The sequence below is a fragment of the Netta rufina genome (assembly GCF_964035555.1).
Source record: "Netta rufina genome assembly, chromosome: 3".
NCBI lineage: Eukaryota > Metazoa > Chordata > Aves > Anseriformes > Anatidae > Netta > Netta rufina.
Window position 1 is genome coordinate 85,676,123 of NC_140125.1, and position 14,811 is coordinate 85,690,933.

At 39.4% G+C, this 14,811-nt stretch overlaps 1 protein-coding gene across 1 annotated transcript in view; it reads right to left on the bottom strand.

Annotated features, from left to right (window-relative positions):
• Nucleotides 1-1,924: 1,924 nt before the first annotated feature.
• Nucleotides 1,925-14,811, bottom strand: part of MAP7 (microtubule associated protein 7) — a gene marked incomplete at both ends in the record, with an annotated part of 108,374 nt that continues 95,487 nt past the window's right edge. Inside the window, 6 exons of the mRNA XM_084284717.1 lie at nucleotides 1,925-2,174; nucleotides 9,108-9,241; nucleotides 11,608-11,670; nucleotides 11,768-11,818; nucleotides 12,113-12,214; nucleotides 13,743-13,938. Coding sequence (XP_084140843.1) covers nucleotides 1,925-2,174; nucleotides 9,108-9,241; nucleotides 11,608-11,670; nucleotides 11,768-11,818; nucleotides 12,113-12,214; nucleotides 13,743-13,938 — 796 coding nt within the window. The remainder of the gene's footprint in view (nucleotides 2,175-9,107; nucleotides 9,242-11,607; nucleotides 11,671-11,767; nucleotides 11,819-12,112; nucleotides 12,215-13,742; nucleotides 13,939-14,811) is intronic.

Below are 14,811 nucleotides of genomic sequence, written 5' to 3' on the forward strand. Positions count from 1 at the left end.
TCAAAGCATAAAAAGGTGCACGATTTTAGCGTTCTACCCAACAGCAACCAAAAGTGAGGGATGGTAGGAATCAGCATCAGACTAAAGAGAAAGCAACCCCCGTTGCTCCTCCTATCAGTCAAACTGTAGTGCATTATGAAAATCGCAGGCTGCATAAAAAGCACAAAAACGACCATTTGCCATTTGCTCTGAAACGAGCAAAACCAAAAAAAATCCCCAAACCTGCTTTATCATCCAAAAATCAAATATTTCAGGTTTCACACAGTCTTCAATAGTCCGATAAGGCAAAGGAAATGTCTTCCATCATTGGGAACAGCAGCAATTTACAGGACTCGGAACAAGGTACTTCCCTGTGTGGGTGTATGTGCATGCGTCTGTGTACACATCCTTTATAGGATTGTGAACATGAATGTAACTAAAAAAAAAAAATAAATCAAGTTTGCAGTATCATTTTAGCACATTTTTCTAATTTATTCAATCATACAATTTACTTCTTTACTGAACAAAAATTCATAAATACATCATCTAGGAGAACAATAGTTTTTCCTCTTGTCCGTGAAAAAATAACGCTTTCAAATTTTCACATTTTAAAACCTGCCTTGTTTTGTGTTTTTAGAGAAAATGTGAGAAGATCATAGTGATTCTCAATTTACAGAATGTCCCTGTAGGAATTACATTTACAAGAACCTGATACAGAAGCCTATTCTCTGCCCCCATAATTAGAGTTCTCTGCAATAATATTTAAACCAACAGGTTTAAATAAAACACCTCATTAACTCTACTTGTAGAGCAATGAGGTATTTATTTTTCAAGTATTAGAACCACAAAGTGTAAAAGATTCGTTGCCAATTTTACAATTATGCCTTTTAAACCAACACCAATCTTTTTTAAAAAAGAATCAGTCCCACCACCCAAATCAGCCCATTGCTTTCAGATTCCAGTGTCTTGTATCTTAAGGAATGCAGAAATATCCATTGACTAACAGAAAAAAGCTTGTTGGAAAAAGCCATATTAAGTAATGCACGTGAAGCATGATTTTTCTAGTGATGAAAACTATTGGAAAGGTGATCGAAGTCTATTCCCATCATTTCTTCTGCTGGTTTTGCTAAAGTCCTTCCAAAAAAAAAAGATACTCAAGAAATCTTTAAAAAACCGGAGAGAAAAATAAAACACTCCTTCATAGCATGGAAGAAACTCCACTGACTGCAGAGATGCTTACATCACCTTTGGTTCTTCAGAAGAAATATTCAGATCACTTCTACAACAGAAGGCATCAAAAATGACAGGTCAGCAAACAGGAGCAGTGCTTACTTCACAACGCTATGCACTTACACAACTATTTTATTACAAGATGATTTTTTTCTTATATTTTCCACCCACAGAAAAAGAAAATAAATGAGGGTAGTCCAATTTAATTTTCTATATGGACATGTTTACTTAACATCCTTTAAAAGTCATGCTTAAATTCAGAAAAATCTGTTTTGCTGCAAACCTTCCATCAGTATTCACGTCAGCAAGAACTTGATAAGGGAAGTACCCTCAGAATTGTACACAAAAGGCAGCAGCTACCTGTTCCCCGTCTGCATGGGCATATCAGATATTACATCTGCAGAACTGGAACATGAGTGCAGATCATAAGCTAAGAACGGCAGCTGTCATTGTTATCATTTCCACTTCTAAGCACAGGGCAAACATTTTCAAACAGTTTCAAAAGGCAAACGGTGCAGTACAACTGAGAGCCCCTTTCCAGCAAAAAATGAGGGCCCATCAAAATTCACGCAGCACCTGTCTGTACCTGGCACGCCCAGCTTTACAAAGAGAAGACATGCTCCCTTCCCCAGAGAATCGAGGGTGTACAATGCTTGATCAACCTTTATCAATTAGAAGCTCTAGGGACTCCGTCAATTACAACATATTACTAATTTTAATGAGCTAATGCAAACCTACCTGCTGTTTGATGTGTTTGAACACTATCTACCTGAGGCAAAAGAGTCCCCTTATCTTCAAAAGCTAAAATTGGATTCAAAGGAATTCCAGGACTATTGCTTCCATCATTGTTCATGGCATCCAGCCGGGGAGGCTTAGAACCAATGGGTAGGTTTATGATCTCTTCAAAGTTAGCATTCTGCACAGACATTCCGTTTTCATTCGTATTTTTCTCTGGATTGAGATTGCTGAAAGAGAAACAAAGATATTTCTTCATATACTTAATTTAGAACAGAAATTTAGTCCTCATCAAAGCAACATTGCAGAAATTTAAATTAATCCAGAGCATTTGTTTAGCCATTAAAAACAAAATTATGTTATTACCACAGCAGACTAACTTTTTTTACAGCAAGGCACTAGATATGCGTTCCCTCAACATTTACATCACATACATTTGGCTACTCTATACCCAGAACAACAGAGACCCTCAGCAACACTGCAGTTCTGAGAAGTGACTGGAATGGGAAGCAGTAAATAAGCAACCTCTCCAGCACAACCACTGCTCACCTGAGCCACCCACCTAACGCAATTTACGGCCTTTCTCAGCTTTCAAAACCTTTGCTGTATTTGAATGCTGCGAGACCCCTCTCCTCTTACTGCAAATCAATGTAATTATGCTTAGATAAGGTCATTGTCATTTTTGTGACTCTTTGGATCACCACCTGCCTCCAGTTTTTGAGGACCCTGTTCTACCTGCCACTTACCCAGAGAAAACACTCCTTTACCAAGTCAGTTCTCCTTTCAGTTCCTCACCTTGTCCAAGTTCCTGCAGCTTATTTACCAGATGCTACTCAGCTCTGTGCTTCTCCCATTGCTCATGCCCAAACCAAAAGCAGCACCTCCCAGCATCCCTCACATCACCCATTTTCCCATCTCCCATTTGACAGAGGTGCCTTTAGGAGCGAGCTCTTACACACCTCCTCCAGTCATGAGGGTTACAAGCGCAGGTACACTCTCCAGTTACACACACACACTCCTGAGGAAACACAGTCGTGTGTCAGTCTTGCCCTCCTCTCCCAACCCGTTCATTAGCTGTTGTGTTGTCAGACCCTGCTGTCTCTTCACACAGCATGCACTGCCTTGCCACGCAGGAGGAACTAAGGGGCTGCTTGGTGAACAGGATGGCAGTAACAGGACCCAAAGTTACTCCACAAGAGCAAGCACCCAACTATCACTTACAAATCATGATCTTTCACAGGTGCTTCTCAAGGCCCAAAGTAGTTAGATCCCAGCAATTTTGGGTGTATGTTCCCTGTTTGGACACCACCCCTGTTCAAGCTGTTTGGAAATGCTTCAGCCACAAAGGCTCAGATGCAGTTTTCCTATATTTAAACAAGGCTATCAGCTTCCTCGGGCCATTTCTGAGTAGGTGGCATGGTTTCACAGGCTAATTTTTTCTTGACAGTACAGTTAGCAGTTGTTTTTTATTTTTTTTAAGTTGCTTGTAATTGGCATATGGTTTATTTTCATCTACTGGCTTCTTTGGTCACCAACTCTTTGCAAACAACTGCAGAAATGTTTTACAGTACTTCCCAAGAGACAGAATAATTATTGCACTTTAAAGGTGGTAACACTTCATCCAAAGCCCAAATTCCAGATTTCCTGTGAGAATGGGAAACATTTGGTATGAAAACCAGCATGTCAGTCTTTCCAACCATCATCAGTTCTTTTTCAGAAAGTCAATTCCCCTTTTTTTAATCTGTGGGTGTGCTGAGTAAACTTCAAAATGAAAAGCATGATTCACTGCCTGTGTTTGAAAGCAGACACAGAAACCCTGCTGGCTGCCGGGGAGAGACCACAAGTCACATCCCCCTTCTGTGCCAGAGTTTCACATCTATGAGATGAAGAACAGAATCTGTGAAATGCTTTAGGACCAACAAAAACTGCTCTATCATGTGTAGGTATTAGGTTATTATTCACTATAAGGTGTCTTATTACTCATTTCATCCCTGTGTACGGCCAATAACCTTACCAGAGGTAAAATAACACAGTATTGGGAAGTCTGATGGATAGGTCAGGAATGAGGGATAAGAAGGGAACTGCTCGTGCCTGTAAATTAAGCAGTGTAAGTACCTCAGCAAGTACTGGGACAATAAGGAGAAGTCTCTTGCTTTTGCAAAGAGATACTAGTTCTTCTACCTGATTGATCAGCTAACTTTACAGATAAATAGTTCATCGTACCTATTAGTCATTGCACTGCCATTACACGCTGAGTTAGACCAGGACTCAGATTGAAAGATGTCTTTCAAGGCAGGAGTCTATACAATCACAAAGGGGGCACAGAAGAGGAAGCCATGACTGGATATTTTCTATTTTCTATTTTTTATTTATTTATTTATTTATTTGCTATAAGCAGGTGGCACTCCCCACAAATTATTAGGGAGCAAGTTTAGAAAAAACGAAGAAAAAATCTGAACCGTGGAATTCATTTCCACTGGACATCTTAGAGGCCCTAAGCTCAGAAGCAGCTTACACAAATTCCTAGGAGATTGGTATACCCTCCAGCTTCTGATAATTAAGAGCTTAGGGACTACCTGAGCCTATGCATTTGGACCACAATACATAGCAACCCTTTATTAGGCAGAGGATCTCTTGGTATTTCTCTCTTTCCCTAAGTGACTGCTACTGTTCACTGAAACAAAGAACACAAGAAAGTAATGGATTTTTGACATGCAACAACTATTTTTACTGTCTTGTATTCCACCCTTAGCAATGTCTCAGTGTCCTGGCTACTATTTCTAATAGCCAGGTAATTTTGGCATTTTAACAGATACCATAACTGTGCTTGAAGCAAGATAACTACATAATAAAAAAAAAAAAGTTGGCTGATTTTTTTGCAGAGCATTTCCAAACATCACAGTCTTGCAAGCATCTGAAGGACAGATTCATTTTAAGGGAGCTTAAAAAAAGAAGCATTTGTGCAGTTTCGCGTTTTTGATCTTAATGCATCCATACTAATAAGATAAACTGGAGGGATTTGAGAGAAGAGCAGTTAATATAATAAAAAAGGAACTGGAAAATCCAAAAAGTTTAAAAAACTACTGAAAAATTACATTTGATGCGTTTAATTTCAGACCAAGACCTGTATAGATACAACCCATACCTACAGACTTTGAAGAGAGAAGATGAGAATGAAAAGAGATCAGAATTTAGTATGTCCTTCTGATCATCCATCTGGAATTGACACTAAAAAAATAAAAAAACTGATTTACAATCCTTTAAAATGTGCCAAAGTATTTCTGTACCTGTTATTCCTGATCTGAAAGACAGTATCAGTCTCCTCTTTAATTGATATGATTTAGCAGAGCTGTCAGGAGTAGACATTAACAGCGGAATGGCCCCCCAGCTTTGGATGATTAAAATAAAGCAGCATTTATTTTTAACTCTCTGAGACAATGGCACTGAAAACAGCCAATCGTGAGAAGCTGGAGTCCTAAAGAGGGGAACACTGCGCTAAAGCAGATTTGAAGTGTGCCAACCTACAGACTGAACTGTGAATACATAACAATTTGAACCTGGTAACATTTTGATTTTTTTTTTTTTTCCAAGGACAAGAGATCGAGGCAATCATCTTGTCTAACTGAATATTTCTAACAATTAGTTATCTAACCTACCAACTGCCTTTATATGGGATGGAGAGAGACAGATGAGATAAAAAGCTCTCACTGAGGCCCAGTGTAGGCATTTATTATGAAGAACCAAAAAAAGAAAAAGAAAAAAATAAAAAGAGTAATTAATTAAACGAGAAAAGCACATAAAGTATTATCAGTATCGATCACTGTACTTAAACAGCTTTCTGAGATGTAGCAGGCGGAATGCAACTTTGGCAAATAATTTGAAAGTGGAGAATCACACAGAATCACAGAATTTCTAGGTTGGAAGAGACCTCAAGATCATCGAGTCCAACCTCTGACCTAACGCCAACAGTCCCCACTAAACCATATCCCTAAGCTCTACATCTAAACATCTTTTAAAGACTTCCAGGGATGGTGACTCCACCACTTCCCTGGGCAGCCTGTTCCAGTGCCTCACAACCCTTTCAGTAAAGAAGTTCTTCCTAACATCTAACCTAAAACTCCCCTGGCGCAATTTTAGCCCATTCCCCCTCGTCCTGTCACCAGGCACGTGGGAGAACAGACCAACCCCCACCTCGCTACAGCCTCCCTTGAGGTACCTGTAGAGAGCAATAAGGTCGCCCCTGAGCCTCTTTCTCCTGAGAAGAAACAGAAGTCTCCACATGAGAAATGACTTAAGTAGCTGTACTGGTTATTCAACTCCAACTTGTACCATTGCATTTCTTCCAGTATTCTGCTGTTCAGTATACGTGTAGTACATAAAAAACTAGAATCTGGAAGAAATTTTGTTGGAACTTTTTTATAGTTTATGAGAAGCTTGAAAATACTTTAACATAATGTATTATTTTCAAATTAATGTTTCAAGTTCACTTTTTCCAGTTGCTGGGGGACAAAACCCACACAAAACAACCAGAATCAACACAGAAGTTAACAAACCATTAATAATATTGTAACATCTCCATGAGCTACCAGTTTTCTTGGTAATTCTGGATACTTCACTATCTACTTGGAAAATTTCCACAGTACACTCCATTTTAAAATATATTTAGTGTTGCCTTTTCCACCACAATACACTTGGATTAAAAAAAAAATAATCTTTCTTGTTCTTTCTCCCCCTCCTGAATAGTAATTCACTATTCTTCATTAGTATTCTAGCATTAAATTGTTTATCTGGATTTCCCCCTGTTGGGTGTGATAGATGATAGCACCAAGGTATCATCTGCAATAAACGTTTATTGATAAAACTAGTACTTGTTGATAATAGATGTCTAGTAAATAATATCACAGATTACAGCATTTGCATTAGGATTTATGAAGAATAATGAAGGCTAATGAAGTTCCAGTACAATGAGATCTACATTGCTAATCAAAAGCAGCAACAGAAGATAGTGAATTATTGAAATGAATTGCCTTAGCTCCACCAAAATTGTTATTTTTTTCTCACCTTCACTGTATGCATGAACACAGAAGGAGGCACGCTATTCCTAATCGGATCCTAGCCACACAGCTGGCATGACATGATGGGGAAGAATTGGGGACAAAGGTTTACCACAGCAAACAGCGCAGAACTTGTTACCTTCACATAAACCTCTACTAGCCTTCACAGTCACCCTCCTCCTGTACTGCTGCCTGCATCGGGCAGAGCACCTGCAGCATCTGAGGAGTGACCCCAAGTACAGGTACTCTGTGCTCGGTCACTTAACAACAAAAGACATCAGTCCTGTCCAAAGACACGCACCCAGGCTGGACCCCAGAGCTGCACCAAACAGACACACCAACACATACACTCCCTCTGTCCCGGGCCCAGTGAAACAGCGATTGCAGCCCGGGACTTGCCATACAAAACACCTCAGGAGGAGCAATGAGACTCATGGTTGCTTTAGACCTTACCTCTCCTTCATTCTCTCCTCCTTTTGCCCATGCACACATTTCCAGAAGTCCCCCAAGCAAACCCTTTTCAAGTTCTGATCACAAATCTGAGCTATCTTGCCCTTAAAACGTGCTCAGGGCTTTTCCAGACACAAGTCAAATCTTTTGTAGGGCTGGAGTGAGGTGCTCACACAGACCATCTCTATCTGTTGCATGTGCTACAGTATCAGGTGTTTCTACATGCCAGACACCTGTGAAACACAAGATGCAGTAGCAACGTTGTTGGCACCTGTGGCTTTTTACCATGTGATAAAATCTGTGCTGCTATGTCTTCCTTCCAACAGTTTATCAAGCCACCTGGGCTAAGCTAACACCAGGATGCTACCAAGTGCTTCAGCCCTTGCCCTACCATTCAGTGTGGATGCACCTCCAAAGCAGAGTCCCTCTGTGCTCTGTCCTGGCATATCAGTTTCTCCTTTCACATGCACTTCCTCACATACACTTCCCCTTTTTGTTCCTGCTCTTCAGCCTCATCTATTCATTCTTCGCTTTGGCTATTCGGATGCTCCTTCCATAGCAAATCTAATGCTACACGACTGCATTCATTAGTGTGGCACGCCTGATACTACAAATATCAAGGTGCATCTAAGGTTAGGAGTGATTAACATTTAATAGTTGCCTGAGATAATTATAAGATGGCTCTGTGCAGCTCATCTAATGCAGTCCAGTGCTCAGTGTCACTGACAGAACTTATCTCAGCAGGAGCGTCTTTGCTGGCATGACAGCAGGCTAAGATCCCCCAGGCATATGGAAGGACAGAGAGAGGGCAAATTCCCCCTTCAATTAGTGTCAATCACACCCTGAAGCATACCGCTCATTACAGACTGTCTGATGGCTTTCCACATTCAAGTTTTTCCATGCATATTCTGACATTACCTGCATAAAACATGAAAGGACTATGGGATTATTTGGCTTTCTGTGTTACTGGAATTGAAGTAACTGACAGCTCATGCCTATGGAACAGATTTGATTTGGTTTAACACAGAGGTTTCAAGCATTTCAAATATTTCTCAAAATCTCAGTGACTAGCCTCATGACTACAAAGAGCTCCTAATGTTAAATATCTGCCTCCCCAAACTCTCCTTTACAGAGGACAAAGGTTTTTTAAAATACAAAGTCAAAATGAGGAGCTCTGTATCTCATATGAAGGACTTTTGCTTAGTGTTCAAAACTTGCTAATACTTCGAGCAGTTCGAAAATCCATGCATCTAGGCTGAAAGCACAGCGTTCATTATCTGAACCAAGAAAACTAACCCTGCAAATCCAGAGTAGTTTTTATGAAGCTTAATTCAAGGAACACACACAAAAAAATGCCCTTTCCGTTAAGTTTCAGTTTATGTAGTAATTCCCAGCAACACATTCTTCCAAACACTGCAAAGAATGCACTGTATTTTTGCAAAATTCTTCACTTGGCAAAAATAGGTTGCTGCTAAGTGAAAGATGACAAAGTTCTTTCCTGAACACAGGAAAAGATACAAAAAAATAAACAGGAAATGAGGCAAATTGAACAGCTGCGCTTCATATTTAGTTAATGAATACCTGGATCTGAAAAAATATTTTATTACTCTAGCATTTCCCATCCTGTAAACACCCTCTAATACTTAGCAATGCTCTTACCTGTCCATATTTATGGGGGATTGATGTGAAGTAATCATGTGCGTGCAGGTGACGTGTTTCCCATTGTGTGGAGCTTGTGTTGCATGCTGAAGCTGAGGCCCTCCTGAAAGGTCCAAGAGAGATACAGGACTTGTTATGATTAGAGAGAAAGTAGAAAAAAGCAACATCCTCTACCTGCAAAGTAGGATAAAGTGTTTCCTACAAAAAACAAACAAACAAACCACAGTCATGGCAAGCTACAATTTTTAAATACTGTTAATTCCTCTGCTTCCTTTATCATTTTTTTTGGGCACCTGAACCCTGTTTCAGGTCTGAAATTTCAAAGATTTCAAAACTAAAGCTTTATGGACAGGACTAGTCGGTTTACAATGATATAAACAATTCTAACACATAAGCCGTAGGTCACAATAGGCTGATATCTGACAGAATATTATGCTGGCACTTTTCAAGATGCAACAGAGAATGGAATAGAAGAACTTTGGGACATCAGCGATTTCACAGTGGTATTTCTCAGCTCCTAAGTTGATCACTGACTGTGAACAAAAAGGAAATAAAGAGGGAACACCTCCATGGGAAGGATATTTCTTTCAACAAGTATTAAATCACAACTATAAAAGGCTACAAAGAGCAGCATAAAAGGAGACTACATAACAAAGACCATGTGATGTCCCTGGCCTGCCTCAAGAGGTTCTGTTAAAGTACAACTACAGCTTTCTGTGTTGTATCTACAGTCATACTCATTCATATACAGCTGAGAAAAAGGAAGCAGTTGCACCCAAGCATCTGTTACAATAATCACAAGAACAAGTATTCACAGGCTTGGGTGCATTTATCTAGATCACCTGAGGATCCTCCATCAGCTGCTCCTGGTTTTGCTATGCTCTAAATGCTTGGACCAAAGTCTTCTAAACTGAGCGACTTAGCCTGATTTATCGCAAGTTTTTATATGGAAGATATTAGCAATATAGGTTTTAGCGCTTCTACAAACAGACCAAGAGGAATTTACATTGATTTTGACATTTAAGACTGTTTTTTCTGTTTTAGGAAGGCAGAATTATCTCCTGTTCTGAAGCAGAGGTCAAGTAAATGACAAAAAGGTGATGGATTTTGTTTCATTGTGTGATTTGGCCAGTCCTGTATAGGCTTCCTTATGTTTTGTCCAAACAGTATGACTGAAAATAAGAGAAAAAAAATCACAAGTTGCATATGGTCAGAAAAAGTATGTTACAATGTAATACGGAAAGTTAGAGTTGGCTGAAATATGGCCATTAATTTGTATCTTTAACTCAACAGCATATCTAGATAAAGCAAAGCCAAACAGTAGAGCATCCCTGGGGGTGAGAGCAGTTTTCTGTTTATCCAGTCACTGAATGATTCCAGCTTTCCCTTGGCACTGGGGAAATGGAGGTCCAAATTCTCCTCTGCCTTAGAGGACCGACTAATCATTTTCTGCTTCTGGAAGGAAAGCACTAGCCACAGGTTACAGAGCTATTTTTCCTTTCAAGAATTATTTAAATGGTTTATAGCAACTTCAGCAGTGCCTGCAGCAACAGATGGCATTCCAGACACATTCTGTATTAGCAGTTTCCAAACTGTTTTTTATTTACAAGGATAACATGTAAACAAGTAACTACCGAATATACATAATGAAATCTGTGTCAAAAGGTGTCCTGGCAGTGCTAATTAGTGTGTTCACTTTAAGCACCAAGCAAAAAAGCAGTACCAGCAGCCAGTGTTTTTATTTGTCCTGTCTGTTACTCAACGTGAATACTAAAGAGAAATAAAGATTACCATTGTTTAGCATGTTATGTTACAATAAGATAAGCTATTTGATAGATTGGCTTCAGTATATTTCAACTCTGCTAATTCACACTTGCTTATTGTTGAATATAAGCCGAATTTTTGCTTCTTTTATTGTGAGTATTAAAGTTTTAGATAAAACTTTACCTAAAAAGACTGGAAACACACACAGAAACAGGGGCAACAGAAGAGAAGGAAAGACTAAGAGTGTGGGTATGACGGGGAGACTCTGAGGTTTTGTAAGCGCTGAATTTTGAAAGAAAAGAAACAGAAATTAAGACCAAGTGACTAAAGACTGTGGAAGAGAGACATCACAGGGGAATGTTTAGGGTTATGAACAATTTTTGATGACTGATCGCACTTCTAATACTATGCAAAAGAATCTGAAAAATCAGTGATTTTGTCAAAGCTAACTTGGTCAACTTGTTTCTTTTTACTTTACAATTTATTAAACTTGGTAAACTACTCCCTCTTGTTAAACAACAATGTAATGAAATTGCTGAAACAGTTGACTCATTTAGTAATGGCTAACTACCCATACAGAATTATTAACTCATTAATGTTTGCTGAGACTTCAGATATACTCTTTTAATGGTTTTCTTCATCACAAATGAGTGTGCCAAGTTTCAGAACTGTATCTCAAGTCACTGTGCTTAATAGGTATTTATTCACCTGCTGTGCTCACGGCACAGTTGAGTACAATACCTGCTTCTCCAGTAATATTTGCTTTTGATATGTGTCCATTTTGCTGGTCATTGGGTTTCTACAAAGGAAGCACAGCTTTGTAAATTTAAAATGGCACTAGAGGGAAGAATTGAAATGTGCCCAATATTTACGTATGTCAAGTTAGCAGCACTGACCTTATCTACAGCTTCTACACGCCTAGTTCTCTTCATGATCTCCTCAAGCCTCTGCAAAAAAACGTAAAGGAGTAAAATAATGTTTGCTGGTAGTACTTCAAAATTATCCCTCCCAAACCATAACTGCCTGTCATTTATCAAAGTTGTGTTTAATAACATTGCATTTGCAAAAAGATTAATTATTTATTACCGTTGGCAACATTCTCTTCACTTTCACGTCAGGCTACACAAAAGAGGACCTCAACTTTTCTGAGGACACATTAATATCATGAGTAACTTTCTACAGTTGAGGTGGAAGCAAACTGCTAAGACAAGATGAATTAGTTTCTCAGCATGTACTGTTACCTTCTTCCTTTCCAAGCGCTCTTGCTCTTCTCTTTGGAAATGCTTTTCACGTTCTAAGCGAATCCGCTCTGCCTCTTCCCGTAGGCGAGCTTCCTCTTCTTTCTGAGTTGATAGTAAGACAAAGAAGCAGGGAAAAATTTATTTTTTAAGGACAGAATAACATTGACAGCTGCTCATCTATATGTATCTACAACACCCTGGAAAAACACTATTGGGGTTTAAAAGTTGCCAACAACCTTTTCAGGCTGAATTGTACATTTCTTGATTGACCTCCATGATTTACTTAAGAGGAAAAGGTGAATAATTAGATACTGGACATCTTATTTGGCTGTGTGCCTGTTCTGTGTGGTATGTGCTGACAGCAGAGAAGATGACAAACACATTTCCTAACCTTCAGCATTAGAACAGCAGCCAGGAAAGCATTCAAGAGATTCATGTATTGAGTGCGGGAAGTCAAACAAAAGAAGTAGAATGCTTTATTTGTCCAATAGTCATTGCTTAATGAGACCAAGAACAAACCACCACAGGTACATTTGCATAAACTTTCCATTCCCGTCTTTTTTTTTTTTTTTTTTTTTTTTAAACTACATGTGAAACTTCACTGGAATATACTGCTGAAAGGCTTTGCTCCACAAACGTGGCAGTGTTGTAGGATGGAACTCCTACAACAGTTCATTAGTTAAGGCTGTATCATTCAGATAAACTTGGTCGTCCTTTTTTTCTGAGTGCTACATTGTGGATGTAGCTTAATTTAACATTTCAAAGAGGCTATACAGATCTGAAAATCAAAACTTGTTTTTAAGTTATGTTCACCTGAACACAATCCTTAAAACATTTCCTTTTCAGAAGCATACATTTAAGTACGCACCAGAAGAAGAAGCCTAGTATCTATGAGGCAGATTGAAGTGCTGAACTTTTTTTGGGGAAAGGGTATTTGCAAAAAGTAGAAGATCGTGTAAAATGAAAAGATCCCTATCCAAAGCACTTACCATGGTCCCTCCAAAAGCAGGTAAAACAACATTATGCCCATCATAAAAGAAATGAAAGCACATTGAAAAATTGTCTTCTGATTCATTTAACTCTCATGTCTTCTGAGTAGCTGTACTGATGTTAGCAGAAATACACCAGGTAAAAGGTGCTCCTTGGCTCAAGTAAAGTGATAAAAACCTACCCTTTCCTGCCAGCCCTCCAAAAGCAGTATTGCACATAGAATTAGAAATCAGCAGTGCTATGTTTTCAATTGAATATTTAGTTATCTTGGCCTCTAGACTTTCTATAACTGTATGGGCAAATAGCTCTCTGGTACACCACCATTCATTAAATTCCCCCAGTACAACTCTACAGCTTTTTTTTTTTTTTTAAATCACATTTTATCAATATTAAGAAAGGGTTTGTTCTAAAATAAGTAAGCTCTACAAGAAAAAAATCACTTCCTACCACATGTTTCTGCCAAGAAACTTCATCTTTACTCCTTGAACCACTCCATGAAATGAAGTCAGCCACAATCCTATTAACCCTATATAGCATTTAAATTTTAGATATCCCTCCTTGAGGTACTGCTCAAGAAGTGTTGCTTCATTTACTCTATTGCCAACCAGACTGGCACAGAAATTCCAGGAGGGGAGCATACTTGTTTCTGAATACGCTCCATCTCTTCTCTCTCCTTCTGTTCTCTCTCTTCTGCCTGTCGGCGCAGCCGTTCCTCCCTTTCCCGCTCCTCCTCTGCATCCTTTCGCTTCCTTTCCGCTTCCTGTCTGCGAGCTTCTTCTTCTTCTCGGCGGGCTCTTTCTTCAGCTATCCGCTGGGACAGCTCCTCCTTCTTCTGCCTGCAATCATGAAACAAGTATAAGGAGAAGAAAAAGGAAAGAAAGAAAGTTAAAAGCAGTGCCCTGGCCCAAGACACCAGCACTGCAGAACAGCTGGATGAAAGCTGCGCTGCTGTTTCATTCACGAGAACAACAAAACATCCGAAGGGGGTCAGGCCAAGCCATCTGTTCTGCTTCCTGCAGGTGCCACAGGTGAAGCCCCGTGGAACAATCTGAAAACTTTGCAAGGCAATACCATTACTTCTCTGGCATATGCTGGGCTTCCACCAATCCATGGCTCAGGTACTTTCTGATTCAGAAGCAGTACCGTTGACTTAAATGCATCTTAAGAGACACTTCCTTGTGTTATTTCATTTAATCATATTTCGAAATAGTGTACTGTTTCAGAACCCAATTGATGTTGCAGCCATGACTCTTGAATTTAAATAAAAACTCTCTAATCTTGCTAATTTTTAAGCATGTTACCTCCTAATCTCATTTGAAACCCCCCAATCCTGGCTCCCATTATGGGAACAAATACTTTTTCCCCTTCCCCTCTGATGTTATCCCAAACTATTCTGTACTTTGTAACTTATCATATCTTCACTCAGAAGCAGAGGGCAGGTGGTCTTCCCAGTTGAAGAATCCTCACCAATTTAGGTGTGGGTATAATCTACGAGAGTCCCCACAGAATCACAGAATATGCCAGGTTGGAAGGGACCCATTCTAATGCCCAACCACCCTCTCAGTTGCAGAACCTTTTCCTAATACCCAAACTTAACCACCCCGATGCAGCTTCACGCCATTCCCTCAGAGCTGTTTTATACTTCCATGTGGGAGCTGTTCTGTACTTCCGATCATCCTCGATGTCTTTCTTTACTTATTTTTCTAGTT